This window comes from Lissotriton vulgaris, chromosome 10, assembly GCF_964263255.1.
Source record: "Lissotriton vulgaris chromosome 10, aLisVul1.2, whole genome shotgun sequence".
Lineage (NCBI taxonomy): Eukaryota > Metazoa > Chordata > Amphibia > Caudata > Salamandridae > Lissotriton > Lissotriton vulgaris.
In genome coordinates, this window is record NC_141698.1 from 1072328029 (window position 1) to 1072344779 (window position 16751).

The following is a 16751-nucleotide window of genomic DNA, read 5'->3' on the forward strand; positions in this document are numbered from 1 at the left end:
TGGGCCCCCTCCGCTCGTCGCCAGTGTTCTGCCTTGACCTTTTGGGGCCACCAGTGGCCTCAGTGACTTGGCACCCTTGCGCGGGGGTTGGCAGCGCGCAGTAGCACTGAAGACTCAGACACAGGGTCAATGTCGGAAGTGACGTGCACGAGCGCGCGCCCTTCCTTTATTGTACGCCGCAGGCCACGCCTGGCCTGCGGGTGCATGGGTGCGTGTACGTGCAGAACACTAGAACGTTACAGGACACTACATCAGGGACTACCAACCTGTGGGACTGCGGGAGCCTTGAAGCTCCCCCGCAGTCCCTTACAAATGTTAATGGTTGCCCATGGGTGCAAGTAGGGCACCCAAAATGGAGGGCAGGTCTTGGAGAATGGGGTTTGAGGGGCCAAAATAAGCCTGGGAGGGGGGGGCCTTGCTGCCTCGCCCCTTATTTTTTAATATAAAAAAACAAATGAAAAGGCAACACCCGGAGAGATGAGGTCCCTGGGGCAAAATCAGCCTGCGGAGGGGGGGCTTCCTCACCGATTGAATAAAAAGGCCTGGCCCTGGGGTATTTGGTCCCCAGGGCCGAAAATGGCCCAGATAAGGGGGGCCATGCAGCCTCTCCTCCTTAAAAAAATAAAAACAAATAAAACATGCAAAGCCTCCCGCATGTGGCTGAAGGCCACACCCCCTTCACCACCGCCCTGCAAACGCGTCTCCTGGTGCACTGCTGGTTGGGGATTATGTTTCCTTTGGTCCGGAAGGTCCTTGAGGGCCAACAAGCCCTCCTGTTGCCTCCAGTAAATCCCACACAGCGGGATTGCTGAGAGGTCTTTAAAGACCTTAGTGTGTCTTAGTGTGCCGAATAGCTAGAATTGTCACCTTTATAAATGCAGATTATTTGTTTAAGCAAGGGTTGTGAAGTAGAAAGGGCAACCGTTAATGCTTGGGATCGCTGCACATCATTTCTGTGCATTTAACTGATCTATTCTTACAGCAAATTCCTTATAATATTTAATACCAGGTTGGTGGTGTTGTATGCATGGTACTTTTATCATGACTATTTACTTGATCATTATCGCCTAATTTTGCTGGAGGCCTGAAATGACACACATCTAGACTATCTCTAAGTGACTTTCTAGAACACTCATTTTCAGATGTTTTTAAATTGGTTTATCTCCTCTTTCTAAACTGTTTTTGATTGTTAAATGTGTATGGGTGTGGGGGTGGGGAGGCTGGTGAAGATGTGGACAGTTTGTTTTTGTGACCTTTTCTCACCGTTTGTTAGACGTTCGAGCACTCTTTTTTGCGGCCCTTTTGGTGAAGCCATGTGTCTTAGAAAGTCAGCGCTCTAGTGGGACAGCACATGTTAAACTCTAAGAACCCTATGCTCTTCAAAAATTCCGGCCGATGAGCGGAGGAGCCAAAGGCAAGCCTATTTGCTCCCGAACAACGCCACGGGCCCAAATGGACAAACTGTTTGTTTTCCCACTTCCGAGTTGAAGACCTTGCGCCCAGAGCTGCATAGTAAGTGCACTCACACCATAAATCTGAGCGAAGGTGACATATTGCAAACATTGTCGCTTCAATATTTGCCTTGTTGGGATGGTTGTGGCTGCAACGGAAGGTAACGTTTCAACAGGTCTAAACCTGTTTATTAATTGCCGCTCGTTGGAGGGACTTCCTTCAGGGATTCTGGATTTTATCACCGAACAACATCACAAAGTGTGATACAATTGCAGGGGGGGGGTGTATAATATTGCGATCGTTTGTAAAGAGGATTTTACTTGCAGTTTAACAACATCTAGTGTAATGGAGTGTGAAAATGCAGTATTTCAGATCCAAATTAATAACTTCACCTTTTCAGGCCTATTGGTTTTTAGGCAGCATGGGCCCGAGAATTGTTTTTTAAGGACTCTTTGATGGCGTGAATTTCCCATGCTCTTCTGAGACAGGCCAATTTTAATATCAATGTTGACCTTATTTTTCGCCACGAGCAGACTAATTGTGGTAGAGTACATACTCTATTTAGTGATCTGGGAGCTATTGAATTGACTCAGCTGTTGACTAGTCCAACACATGGTGGGATTTCTATTGGAGCTATCTTTTCAAACCTTTCTAACCTCCAGGTATCTCCTCCCTTCCGGTTGCGTGGTCTGACCACCATATGGTCCTGATACAATTGCTTATCCCTAGTGCCCGTGGTAGCGCAGAGGTCAAAAGACATTCAGATAGGTAATATCACAAATGAAATCTCTAATGGTTACACAGTCTCCTCTAGGAAACTCTTCCTAAGTGTGATGCAAAATATTGAGTCTGCTGCACAGAAGACCAACTCCTGGTTAACATCTGTGCTTGATGATTTGGTTCTGTAGTAGGGGATCTCTGTGTATAGTCATAATCTAGTGAATAGTCCCGCCCATATGCGCGGACCCCGGAGCAATCAAAAATAATCTCTTAAGCTGTCAAAACATGCAGACCTGCATAGACACTTAAGAGAGAATTTAAAGACAGATAATGCAGCCTATATCCACAGGCTACACTGTCCAATACTTCAACTGGAAATTCCACCAAAAACCACAACAGCACAGCCTGTCCAGGGTTTTCCACAGAGAAAAACCTTGCTTTGAACAGCAAAACCCTCTGGAATGATAGAGAGGAAGGAGTGGACAGACAAGCCCCATAGGCTGCCATTATGTGGCTCAAAACAGGATACTGTGCCTTTAAGAGAACTTCCCAGAAGCCTCACAGTATCCCAGAATGCAGTGCAGGTCCCTTTCACCTTCAGTTCTTTTTTCCGGCTCCTGCTAGCAGGACCCTGGAGCATTAGCTCTTCTTTTCTGAGCTTTTTCTATACTATTTTTGTGATATTTTTGGATTTTTGTAGCTTCACTCGACGTCTTTGGCCTTTATCTGCATTCTGCTGTGGTTTTTTGGCAGAATTTCTGCAGTCTTTTTATCTTTAGACTATTTCTAGTCTGACATGTGCTTTGTCTGCAGCTGAACTGAAGGCCAAAGCTGAAGCTCACAGGGTTTGTACTCTGTGCTTGCCTGTGTCTTTGGACACCTGTCTTCTCTGTACCTTCTTTTCTAGGGGGCTCCGGCTTCCAGGTTTCAAACAGAGGAGTTTGAAGGCATCTTCAGCCTCTGGGTGAGGTGAGGGTAGGTCCTCTACCGAGTCCCATGCTGTAATCTCTGGGGTTATCCCCAGTAAGGGCACGTCTGAGCTATGACGCGGTTCCAGTCGGCACGTGGAGTGCCTGGACGTCCTGGAGTGCCTCGACGTCGACGCCATGGAGTGCCTCGACGTCGACGCCATGGAGTGCCTCGACGTCGACGCCATGGAGTGCCTCGACGTCGACGCCATGGAGTGCCTCGAGCATGGAGTGTCTCGACGCCGACGTCATGGAGTGTCTCGACGTCGACGTCATGGAGCACTTGGGCTCTGCCCTCTTCCGTTGGGTCAGGACGTCACCGTTAGGGATGGCTCGGCGTCTCCTTGGTTGACACCTAGTGACATTTTGACGTCTGAGTGTTGGTTGTCATAGAGACAGTCACTGTCTTAGTGATGGTGACGTCGTAGTGAGGTCGGCGTCATGGGTGTCTTCTCTACTGGGGTCGGTGGCCTCTTGTATGTTCCTCACGCCACACGCACAGCTGCTCATGAGACCTTTGCAGGAGTGCTTGGAGGATCAGTGGGATTAGAGGAAAGGATCCTTGGGCGACAAGATACGACTGTCTCTGCGTGCTCTTCAGTCTCTGAGGTGGTAGTGTTCAGCGGAGAATCTCCTAAGAGGGGTTCCCTTTCACAAGGACATTTCCACACAGACTGTCGTGACGGATGCGTCTCCCCACGGCTGGGGGGCGCTTTCCGGAGACTTGCAGATACAAGGAACGTGGTCCCCGATGGAGTCCACGTATCACATCATTTTCTGGGAACTCAGAGCTGTTCCCTTGGCATTGAAGGCGTTTCTTCCGTCCTTCCAGACCAACTCTCTGCTTGTACAGACGGACAATTTGACCACAATGTATTACCTCAACAAGCAGGGGGGTTCGAGATCGCGCACTCTGTCGGACGAGGCGCGGGCGATCTGGCGACTGACTCTAACGGCTACCCATCTGCCAGGTGTGCAGAATGCTCGGGCAGACGTGCTGAGCAGACTGATTCAGGAAAGCCATGAGTGGGTCATAAACGACGAAGTACTAGGAGAAGTCTTCGGCGAATGCCGAGACTTCGCCTCCAGGTACTGCCTGTGGGGAAGCAGGGGAATGCCTTCTGGATTAACTGGTCGAACAGCTTTCTGTACGCTTTTCCACCCTTTCCCTTGATTCCGGCGGTGTTCATCAAGCTGTCCCAGTCCAGGGCGCAGATGATCCTGATTGCCCCGGAATGGGCCAGACTGTGGTGGTTCACGGACCTGCTTCACCGGTCTCTCCGTCCTCTCATACGGAGGCCTTGCAGGCCGGACCTTCTCGCAAAGTTCAGGGGGCAGACGTTGCACCCCAACCTCTCGTCTTTGAGTTTGGCTGCATGGCTCCTGAGATAGTGTGATATGGCCATTTGAATCTACCAAAAGTTTGTATGGACATACTGAAGGAGGCTAAGCATCCTTCCACTAGGACTTCTTCTGCTTAATAGTGAAAGAAGTTTTTGCATCTGGTGCAAGTCCAAGGACCATGCCCTGTCGACGTGTAAGGAAGATGTCTTCCTTCTGTATCTTCTACGCCTGGCGCAGTCGGGCCTTAATGTCTACTCCATTACGGTTCATATTGCTGCACTGACTGCCTACAGGAAATGCCCTTCAGACTTCCTTCTTCCAGATCCCTGTGATCAAAGATTTTTTTGGAAGGCTGGAAGAAAGCATTCCTTCCTGTCTGGCTTCCTTCGCCTTCATGGGAATTGAATGTGGTGCTGTCCAAATTGATGTAGGAGCCTTTTGAACCTATTCATAGGGCTTCGTTGCAGCATCTGTCCTGGAAGGCGGCGTTCCTCGTGGCCATCACATCGGCCCGCAGGGGGAGTGGTATTTAGGCGTTGTGTTGCCAAGGACCTTATACTGTATTTCATGCTGCTGAGGTTGTTACGCATACTCACCCTAAATGTCTTCCTAAGGTTCTTTCTGGTTTTCATGTCAATCAGACAATAACTTTGCCTACGTTTGTTCAGAATCCGGCATCTCCAGCGGGAAGGTCCCTACATTCCCTGGATGTTAGGAGGGTGTTGGAATTTTATCTGGCTAAAACCAGAGATATTCGTGGTTCAGATCAATTGTTTGACAATTATGAATCAGTCTGGACCGGTTTTGCTACCTCAAAACAGTCCATCTCTAGGTGGATTGTGTCCTGTACACTATTGTGTTACCAACATACTAATATGATCTTAGGAGGTAAACCTAAGGCTCATTCCACCAGGGGCAAAGCTACCGCGACTGCTTTGCTGCTTAATGTTGCGATTGCAGAAATCTGCATGGCCGCCACTTGGAAGACGGTCCATACCTTGGCCTAGCATTACTGTCTGGACACGGATACCAGGGCAGATGCTCAGGTTGGGCAGGCTTCGCTGCGAAATTTGTTCGCACAATAGTGGTTATTTCTCGTTTCTCCACCGCCGCTTTGGTGTGGGGATGGGCTTGCCATTCTATTCACTAGATTATGACTATACACAGAGATCCCCTACTACAGAAGGAGTAGTTTCTGTCCTGTAACTCCAGTTCTGTAGTAGGGGTATCTCTGTTATAGTCATAAGCGCCCGCCCTCCTCCCCGGTGGAGAGAGATATTCATGTAAGGAATGCTACAGGTCTGGCGTGTTACGCCTTTAAAAAGAACTGAAGGTGAAAGGGACCTGCACTGCATTCTGGGATACTGTGAGGCTTCTGGGAAGTTCTCTTAAAGGCACAGTATCCTGTTTTGAGCCACATAATGGCAGCCTATGGGGCTTGTCTGTCCACTCCTTCCTCTCTATCATTCCAGAGGGTTTTGCTGTTCAAAGCAAGGTTTTTCTCTCTGGAAAACCCTGGACAGGCTGTGCTGTTGTGGTTTTTAGTGGAATTTCCAGTTGAAGTATTGGACAGTGTAGCCTGTGGATATAGGCTGCATTATCTGTCTTTAAATTCTCTCTTAAGTGTCTATGCAGGTCTGCATGTTTTGACAGCTTAAGAGATTATTTTTGATTGCTCCGGGGTCCGCGCACATGGGCGGGACTATTCACTAGATTATGACTATAACAGAGATACCCCTACTACAGAACTGGAGTTACAGGACAGAAACTACTCCTTCTGCTTTGGACTAGAAGGCAGAATATGAAATGCTCTGCCTCCTGTTTGACGGTAAATTGAGGAGCAAAGCAATGCACGCTGATAGAACGCACCTGGAGGAAATCTTACAATGCTGTGGCTTAAAGTAATTATTTAACGGCCATTCAAGTTTGTCATAGGCTGGTTAAAGAGGCACTCTTACGCAGACATAGTTGAGAAAAGTAGCTATTCCTGTAAAGAAATCTACGCTAGTATCCAGAGCTTTCTCAAGCCACCGGCCTAAGAACTCCTTTTTAGGTTTTGACTGGCCATGCGCTTTGCGCATGTGCCAAAAAACCTCTTGAGTTGTGTTTGTGGCTTTGGGTCGGCCCTCGTCATTGATTGGCTGGCTCCGTAAACGGAGCCTTGCCATTGGACGAGGGGCCTGTCCGTCAATGCCGGACCAGACACGGGGGCGTTCCCGAGATTCTTTGGCTTTTGCCGACGTCACGCGACGCCGGGAACGCCCCCGTGTCTGGTCCGGCATTGCCGGCACGCAGTATGTAGCTCACCTTTTTTGAGCCCTTGTGCGGCTGCTGACAGGCAGCTCGTGTACTTTCTCCTCCCCTCTGGGATTCTGGAAACATAAATTGGCAGTGAGAGAAGCCCCGGCCTGAGAGTGAGCTCTCTGACTTGGTGCCTGCGGAGTGGAGGAGCCCGGAAACAGCTTGCGCCGGCCGGGTCTTGCAAAGCCTCGTCTCCACCGTGCTCAGCTTCATGCCTGGGATGTCGTCGTAGGGAAGCTTTCTGCCACGTGCCATTCTCTCTCGCGATCCCTGCGTGACGGAGCCGCCTCTTGCAGCCATGGTGGGCTGCTGCGCCGCCCCAGCGCCGGAAAGTACTGCAGGTATTTATGGGTTTATTAAACGATCTTTTCTGGACAGTCTTGTGTTTAACGTTTGTGGTGCATTGCATTTATAGCATTCAAGCCCCATAGTTCTGGTTGGAGTACTGAACGGCATTCTCTATGGATGTGAATGTTTCCTTTAACCTGAGTCTCCGCATTTCTACCGCAACTTCCCGCCACCATCTCAGCAGAGATTCGAAAGCGCACTGAAGCGTCCCCTCTCCGTTTCTCTTTCGGTGCATTGGAATCTCACCGCCCCGTTCTTCTGCCTATCGTCTTTACCTCTCGCCGCTTTCTGCCTTGTCAGGGCTTAAGGTGCTTCTAAATCGCCTCCGAGGCGCTGTATTAAACTATAACCCCCAGAGAGCCGCTTATTTCCAAGTTACGGTAAAACACACATTTCACTATCGGCGTGACACCGCGTTTATCTTTACTGTCCATCTGCACAGAATGAGGAAGTTAGAAGTTAGTCCCAAAATACTGCATGTGCGTGGTGGCGCCTGAGGGCGAGGAGAGGGAGGGACCCTGGGGGAGAAAGACAACAAGAATCAGAAGAGTGCATTGGCACGCAGTATGTAGCTCACCTTTTTTGAGCTGACTGCAGGGTTTGGGCCGTATTCTCTACTTGACTCTCTTTTTGCATTACGATTCAATTCGGAGTTAACGCGCCCGAGTGCCTGCGCCCCCTTATTGGAATTGGAGATCGGGGCTGCCTAGAAGGAGATCGGCGTGCTCCTCTCTCACTCGGGCTGAGGAGGGACTCGCAGCGTCCGTCCCTGGAGTGGAGCCTAGTGCCTGCACAGCTTGGATCGGAGCAGGGACCTGGCCATCAGCCGTGGACGTCTTTGAGGAGGTCGGAGAGTTCTGCCCATCGGGACCTCGCGGAGGGGCTGCGAGGGTCGGCCCCCCTCGGAGCGGGGCTCACTCACTCTGCCGTGTCCCGTGGGAGGACCCGTACGTGCAGGAGGCTCGGGCGCACAGGAGCCCCGGGGATCTCACCCGCCGGCACCGATGTGGCTCTGTCCCGGGGGGCAGCGGCGGCTGCTGGGAGTCCCGTGGCCCGGCCTGCACCTCTGGGTGTTGGCGGTGCTGCTGTGCGGGGCACGCGGTCGCGCCTGCCCGGCCTCATGCCGCTGCTTCGGGGACCTGGTGGACTGCAGTCGGAGGAGGTTAGCCCAAGTACCCGACGGACTGCCTGGATGGACCGTGCAGCTGTGAGTATCTTGGGGGCTGCCGGGACTGCTGTCATTGCGAAGCTGCACTGTCTTTCAGTATTTCGAGAATGACCCGGGACTGCTGTAACCGGCGGTGGGGGGTAGCTGGGAGTACAGCAGGAACAGTAAGCACCTGATGGGCTAGCGGGCAGCTGTGAGTATGGCGGGGCCCATTGGCGTGAGGTGTTGTGTCTTATGGGGCGAGGGCTGCCGTCCTCAAGGTCCGGGGATGTTAGTTTTGAGTAGCGAAGGTGTGTGGACTGGACAGGTACGTCTTATCGATGGCAGTTGCATGAAAGAGGCAGGCTTACGGCCTTGTGAGTATCCGAGGTGAGACTGGGGCTGTGGAAGTATGTGAGAACCAGATGCGAGTGTCTTCTCCAGAGGGTACGTCTGGGAGTAGCCGAGGGAGCTGCGAGGCGGCATGGTTTGGGAAAGTCCAGGGGTTCGGACGCGCCCTAGGAAAGGCCTTGTTGGAGTCTTGAGTATGCCTGTGGGTTTATGAGTGGTACATGGGCGGAAAAGTGAAGGGGTACCACCCACCTGTATCTTATGTATTAGTGGCATAACCCGAGTGTCAGACGTGTGTTGCATACTTCAACTGCCCTCTCGGGCCAGTTGACACACATCTCCGTGTGTTAGCGCCATAACCCCCTTGTCACCTCGCAGTGTGGTGGTGCTCGCAGTGTGTTGGTGCTCGCAGTGTGTTGGGGGCTCTCTGTAGGTGTTTGTGGGTGTCATTTGCAAAAGATAAAGCTAGTGCCATTGCAAATAACAAGGCCATTTATTTATGTTAAAAAAAAAAGATCAAGAGCTTTGCCAACAGCTCAAACTTTAACAAAGGCAAAACCATTGCATTGTAAATGCTTGTTTGACTTTCCTGACGATAAATGTGATAGGCTGGCAAATCATTTTAGTGAAAAAGTTAATCCTATCAATGTTTATTTACCCTGTGGCAATTCTGTGTCCAGTGCGAGAGGTTTTAGCGAAGAAACTGGGAATATGATACAGGGTGACAGGCTGTTGGAGTTTAAATTGCTGGATGACATCACTCTTAAAGTCCTTATGCGCAGTGTAAAGTCTGATTCTCCTGATAATCCATTGAAACTAGAATTGATGCTTACAGTTGACGAGATGTGTATCCCCATTTTTCTGAGTTTGTCTAACCTTGCTTGATCTACTACTGTGGTGTCCACTGCATGGAAACAATTCAACGATATTACACTTTTAAAGAAACCTTCGGTTGACCCGGGTCTCTTGAATAATTATCATCCCATCTTTCTCCTGCCTTTTTTTGGCTAAAGTGGTGGAGAAACAGGAGACTAGCTTGCTGTTGGACTTCCTAGAGAAGCACCAGCTGCTAGACCCGTCGCAAAATAGATTTAGAACTGCCTACAGCACTGAATCTGCTCATCTCAAAGTGACAGAGGTCCTGCGACTAACTACTGATGAAGAAGGGTTTGTGGCGCTTATTCTGTTGGATTTAAGCACTGCTTTTGATATGGTGTCCCATGATGTGCTCCTGCTGCGTTCACAGGAGTTTTGAGTCCAGGGTGAGGTCTGAGCTTTGATTGCCTCTATTTAAAAAGATCGTTCTTTTAAAGTGAAATCTCCACCTTTCACATCTACCATGTGGACCTTTGAGCATGGCGCCCCCGCAAGGCTCTGCCCTCAGTCCCACCTCTTTTAATACTTAAGTAAAACCTATTGGCTGATGATTTAAGATCTTTCGGGCTTTCACTGGTCCTATGCAGACGATACTTGGCTTATTTTATCACAGACGGCTGATTCCATAGCCTGGACTGCCAACTTTAAGAACTGTTTGATGGCCGTTGCCGACAGGATGCTTGCTAACTACCTGAGTTTGAATCCAAGAAAACCGAGATTCTCCTGTTCGGGAAACATTTACAAATCTGGGGAGATCAGTGGTGATTGGGTGTTAGGATCATCCCCTAAACCCAAATCTATTGTTACAAACTTGGGCTTTTTTCTTGATGACATTGTGTGTTGCCCACCAGATCATGAATAAGCTGGGCGCACCTACCTTGTGGTCTGTGTTTCAGCCCTATATTCCTACCAGGGCTCTAAGACCTGCTGACTCCAATCTTCTGACGGCACCTCACTTTAATCTGGCTAAAGGTGGTCACTCTTTCCGAGCAGTGGCACCAGTACTATGGAACAATCTGCCTCCATCGCTTCAGACAATATCCAACCACATCTGTTTAAGAAAGCAGCAGAAGACCTGGCTGTACACCGAGTAGTCTGTGTATGTGGTGGGATGTTGCAGGTGGTAGTAGGGCCACGCTGGGAAGCCCTCTAGGGGGCAGTCATGAGCTTTACAAGTTTTATAACATACATTGAATGTCTTAGTTCTCTCGCATAGCTTAAATGAAGGAACTGGCTTGGCTTATAAAATAGGAACACTACAGGATGGTCTTTAAATAATATTCAGAGATAACATAAAAAGCATCATACATCCATGTTTTCTACCAAACCCTAATTCGGGTAGATTACCAGTTAATTCACACACTTCATGTAAGTATTGTCATGTTTAATGTTTGCAAATTCGGTCTGCTGCGTCACACCTGTACTACAAATGATCACGAGTGTTCTGCCTCACAGCTGTGTATATACTCTGATTATGGATGCATGGCTAGAAGGCATGTGGGAAGGAGGCAGCAGAGGATGCTTGTGTGAGGGCAGCATGCTGTGTGTGCGCATCGAGAGGAGCAGTGGCACAAGGCCAGGTGTGGATTTACTCCTGCCGGTTATCTGTATAATTCATCTGTGGGCGGGCTACTCCATGTAGACGCCTTCCCGGTAGACCGGGTGTGTGTGACCAGTAGATGGGTGACTACAACCGCCTATGCAGGCTGAATCCGGCAGCCTTAGTCTTGCAAGGTTTGAGAAAGGTATGTCATGTAATGTTCTATTCATTAATTTGTTTTTCATCAAAGATCCAACTTTTAAAACCGGGCAGAGTCCATTGCTTCTGGAGTGTTTGCTACAGTAATGTATTTTGCTCTAATAAGGCAGTCGGAGCCTACTTTCCATCACGTCTGTACACAAGACACTGTAGGTTTACAGTTGTAATACAATTGCTACGAAACTGAGGAATGATGACAGAAAAGGCCGAATTGAAGTATCTCCTTAAGCAGTTTGCTCTCTGTTGGAGATGCCATGACAAATTCCCTTGAAGCGAAATCTGAGCTGACCTCAGTAGCATTGTATTGACATTCTTCTGATTGCATGATTGGTTATCCTTGTTGGTTCTGGGTATAAGCAAAATTATGTCACATATGTTTGGAAATAGGACTCGTAACATGTTGGTTCCAAGATATATTGCGTAAAAGTAATGGAAATTTGCTTTTTGCATGTGTATCTTTTCATTTCTGTTTTCCGTATAGAAACACCTTAATCTCGTATCTTTATTTATGGGAATAATCCTTGCTCATTCCTACCCCTGGAATTTCGATACCGCCTGCTTTTGACTTTTATATGTTCCTGCTACCAAAGAGAAACAGTGTTGATCCAGCCTTATTTCTATCAACAATATATTATTCTCTCTTAGGTAAAAAATTTTAGGGTCCTAAAGATATTAGATTTTCCTTTGTGATTGTTTCTTTTCGTTAGCAGTTATTTGTATGTCATGGTTAAAAAGTTGGATTTTAATTCTAGATATCCACATTTTGCCCAAACTACATCTTACCTACATTTATGCATCCTAAAATGTCACACACGTTTCCTGTTTTTTTCATGTTAAAAGTGATTGGGTGAATTCATTGTTTTAAAAACCCGTTTGTTTTGTAGTAAATGCAGCTGACAATAAACAAAGGGACAAGAACATGAACTGTATAAAAATTTCCATTGATCCGTAAGTAGAAGCATGCTTCCACAGTTTATAATTTTGAGCTATTCATGAAATATTTTTTTTCCAGTTCTTGGGCTATGGTTTTGGCACCATAGTCGCCCACTTTGATGTTACCCAGACATCACTGTCAATCGTAGGAGTTTGGATATTCCAAAAGATTGGTTCCAAGGCCGATGTATGTTATGGTCTCATCTTGTTGAAATATATTTTTCACTCCTAATACTACTTTTCTGAATATATATCTTTTGGAATGTGCCATGGTCCTGTTTGGGTTTAAAATTAATTTGTTTGTCAAAACTTATGCCCTGATGTTTAACTCTCAAGCCACTTGATCACTGGAAATGTGTTTATTCATCTCATACATGTAAGGGGCATTCTTCCAGTTGTCGTGCTGTATTGTTTATGAATATTTTGGTGTGTTTTGCACTTTATTTGCCTTGTGTACTTTGTTTTGCTCAATGTTTTGCTGTATCCAAAGCTTTTTTCAAATCTAATTTCCCCACTATGTAGGCCTAACTTCTACACGTAAGAAATAGAGCAAAATCTGTTTATTTTTTTAAATACCTGCAAAAATGACTCCAATATTAATCGTAAATGTTATTATATGAAGTCCTCTTACTAGGTATATTGTCTATTCCAGGGGATCCTAAACAATAGTCCTAAGCACCGAATAGTCCCGCCCAGGAGCGTTTAAAAAATACTTGTATGCTTATGCATCAGTCTAACAAATGATTTACAATCGCAATAATTGTAGCCTATAAACAGGCTAATTTTTTTTATTTTTTAGAAAGAAAGACATATACTTTCATTTAAGGCACCACAAAGTAAAGGTAAACATATCCAACTTTTCACAAGCTTTCTTCAAAAGAAATGGACAGAATTTAGCCAATATGCTGTAAGCAATACATTCAGGTAATGCAACTGGCACTGTGCATTGAAGAGTGTGGCGCCGCGGCCAGGGTGACTGACTCCGGTTCGATCCCCGGGGCCGGCGGCAGATTAGCCCAGCACCATGTGACTCTGGGCAATAGCTTGCTTACTCTTCCTGACGGCCCTCAGCACCTAGAGACCCTAACGGGTGATGATTCCGCTTTACAAATGTGGATTATTAATATTCTAGTAATCTCAGTGCCCCATCATGACATACAGGTGGCAGTTAGGCCACTTCGTTTTTCCGTTTACTGGAAACAGGATCCTTGTGCACTGAACTCTACCTTTTTGGCAAATATCAAGAGAAAATATGTATAACCACTTGTTTTCAATTTTGTACTCAACGTCCTTTAACACCTTGGCTGCTGTGACTTTTCCCCTCCTGTGCTGACATTCTTTGAATACCATTGTTCATGACGAGCTCAGCTTGTTATAAGCACAGCTCCACTGTGCCTCATGACGAGCTGAGCTAGTCATGAGCATGGAAGGGGTTAAGGCTAAAGTAACTCAACACTTTTTTTCTGACTTAAAGTTGTGATTTTTCTTACAGAATGCCTTCCCTTTTTGTGAAGTGCTCATCCTGTGGGAAGAAGATGGCTTAAACAGACCCAAAATAGGGTCTGTATTCGCTGCCTTCCAGAAGATCACCATCCTAATTCATGCGGACACTGTAAAAAAAGCTCTCCAAAAGAACATGAAGATATAGAAGAAAAAATAAGACTGCCTGGACTACAGGAGAAGCAGCAAGAAAACGAAAGACTGGTGGTTGCTCAAGAAGTAATGGTGAAGGTCATTCTCCCACCAGAGCGCTTTCCTCCTGCTCAAAGGACTCCCCTAGAGTAACCCCACGTGCAGCAAAGCATCTTCTATCAACATCAAAGACTTCACTGCCGCATTTGTTGCAGTCATGACCAGCCTTTGTGGCGTCATGGTCTAGATCTCCATCAATCCCATCTGTCACCAAGGTGGTTGCGAAGCTTAGGTAAGCTGGGAAGTCATTCTCCTGGTTCAGATTCTTCTCACGCATATTTGCCCTCGAGGAACACTATCCTGGGCGAGTCTCAGCTCCAAGACTGTTTGGAGAGGGAGCAGTAGTATCTTCTCATGTCAGACAGACATCCTCTGCAATGAGACAGAGATCACGGAGGAGGAGGCATCCAACGCACTCTAGATCTAGAAGACCATGTACTGGAAGATTGTAATTGGGTATTTTTAGAGCGCACAGCTACTCCATGGAGTGTCCCGGCGCTAATACCCACTGAAAACAGGCAGAAAAAGGACACAAGGCTCCAGGAAGTAATGCTACTTATCGAAATCGCCAGGTCTTTAACTTCCTCCTGAACTCGCCTAGCTCAGTTGTCTGTCTAAGGGCAATGGGTAGACTGTTCCATAGCGGGGCGCTAACACTTGGAAAGAGCGGCCGCCCCTGTGAGAACGGGAAAACCTAGGAATGGTCATCAGATCAGGTCAAGATCTACCTCTTCTCGTTCAAGATGTTCAGAAGATGGTCACCGTCTCGATCTCACTACAGGAGATATTCACCTTCAACTACCTCACAATCTTCTATAAGAGATTACTCTCCAACACTGACAGACCCTCCTCCAGCTAGAGTCTTTCTAGTAGATGATTTCTCAACCTTTAATGATGTATTGAACATCGCGATACCCTCAAAGACTACTTAGACGTTAGTCATCCTTGCAACTTTACACCAAGGGACCTCTTCTAGAACTCTTTTGCCTTTGGTTCTAGGTCTTTTAGAGCCTGCAATGCAGCAATTCTTTAAACCTGCTTCAATTAGGTCTGTTCCTTCCAGACTTCTAAAGAAATCCGAACGACCAGACCAGGACCCCCTTTTTTGAAGGTAAGATCCTAGGCCAGATTCAATGACTGTAGCTGTATCTATAAAATCACATAGTTTCTCCTCCAACTGCCCCACCAGGCAAAGAGAGCAAAAGGAAGATTTGTTTGTTTCCTGTGGGACTCTTTACAAAAATACTCTGACAAACAAATGTTTAGAGTAAAATAGACAAGATTCCCAAGAGATCCGTATCACCTTCGCTGCGTTCGCCGGCCAACGGCTGTCACAAGCACTACCTCTGTAGTGTTGCGCACGTTCTTGGCCGACGCAGCCCCACCCACTCCGCTAAACCGCCGCACTGCGGCGGAATAGCCGCCGCGGTTAAAGAAGGAATTTTTGTCTTAAATCATTGTGGCAGCAGCAGATTCATCCGGCTTGGTAGCACATGGGTTACTGCCATGACCTCTCTACAAGACTCAACTCTTGGTTGAGACTGACCAGCCTTAAACCGGAAGCGCAAGAAATAATTGCTAATTGATTATTCTCAGGCTCAATATTTTTCGGCTCGCATGCGGATGACAAAGTAAAGAATGAAGTCTGAAATGGACACTTTGAAAGCAGTTGGGCGATTCAGGCCTTCTAACAGGCGTTTTTTCCCTCAGAGGGTTCAAACCTCTCATTGGTTGCACCAACAGGAGCAGCAACCAAGGCAACCATACCACCACAGGAAGTCTTCTACATAGAAAGGAGGTCTTCACCAACCTCGAACTGCATTTTGCAGGAAAACCTCCAGATAAACTAATACTTCTCCTCTATTACCTACTCCAGTAGGAGGTAGCATAGGCAATTATGTCCAGGAGGTCGCCAAATAACCAAAGCTAAATGGGTCTTGAATATTGTGCAGAATGGATATTCTCTACCTTTCAGATCCTCTCCTCCTTCAATACCACCCACCAAACCATCAGTCTATGAAATAGATCTGTTGCAGAAAGAGTTAGACACAATGCTAAAAAGAAGGGATTGGGAGTTTACTCCTGGAATTTTCTGGTTCTGAAGAAGTAACCTAAACCAGAATTCAGACCCCTACAAGACTTGAGAACTTCAACCAAATTTATAAAAAAGGAAAGCTTCAGGATGCTTCCATTACTCTAAATATACCCCTAGATACAACAAAGCGACTGGATGTGTGCTATAGACCTGCAAGAGGCCTGCGTTCACATACCGATCGTAGAGAAATGTCAACCTTTTCTACTGTTCATGGTAGGCTCTAAACATCTTCAATTTACAGTGCTTCCATTTGGGCTAAAGTCTGCACCCAGGACGTTTTCGAAATGCATGGCTTTCATAGCAGTACATCTAAGAGTGCAAAATATATTAGTCTATCCCTATCCAGACGATTGGCTAATAAAGGGGTCCATCCTCAGAAACAACTCTGAAGCATTTCAAGATATGTCTGGACATGTTCTCATGACTTGGTCTTGAAGTCAACATAAAAAAAATCAATGTACAACAGATACACTATATGGGTGCTATTGTGGGCACCCAAGCTGCACATGTGATCCTTACCATATCAATCTCCTGGAATTGAGAGCACTACACCTAGTATTGAAGGCCTTTCTTCCTGTGATACCAGCAAACTCCTACTAACAATAATACAATGATGAATAAACGTTCCAGACCTCTCTGACTCAGATCACAGGACATATGGAAATGGCTCATAGTGAGGAACCTATGAATTACAGCAGTACACCTTGCTGGAGTTAAAAAATAACAGAAGCAAATTCCCTTGGGCGTATTATTCAAGAGTACTGG

At 47.0% G+C, this 16751-nt stretch overlaps 1 protein-coding gene and 1 non-coding gene across 5 annotated transcripts in view; both read left to right on the forward strand.

Annotated features, from left to right (window-relative positions):
- TOP2B (DNA topoisomerase II beta) overlaps window positions 1-16751 on the forward strand; it is a 683650-nt gene that overhangs the window by 204815 nt on the left and 462084 nt on the right. For all 4 annotated transcript variants that reach the window (XM_086942134.1, XM_086942133.1, XM_086942135.1 and 1 more), the window contains exon 4: window positions 12151-12214. In XM_086942134.1, the coding sequence (XP_086798260.1) occupies window positions 12151-12214 (64 nt within the window). The remainder of the gene's footprint in view (window positions 1-12150; window positions 12215-16751) is intronic.
- Window positions 11449-11561, forward strand: LOC147689332 (small nucleolar RNA SNORD89). The gene has a single exon (XR_015300819.1). It is a non-coding gene; the product is annotated as a small nucleolar RNA SNORD89 (small nucleolar RNA).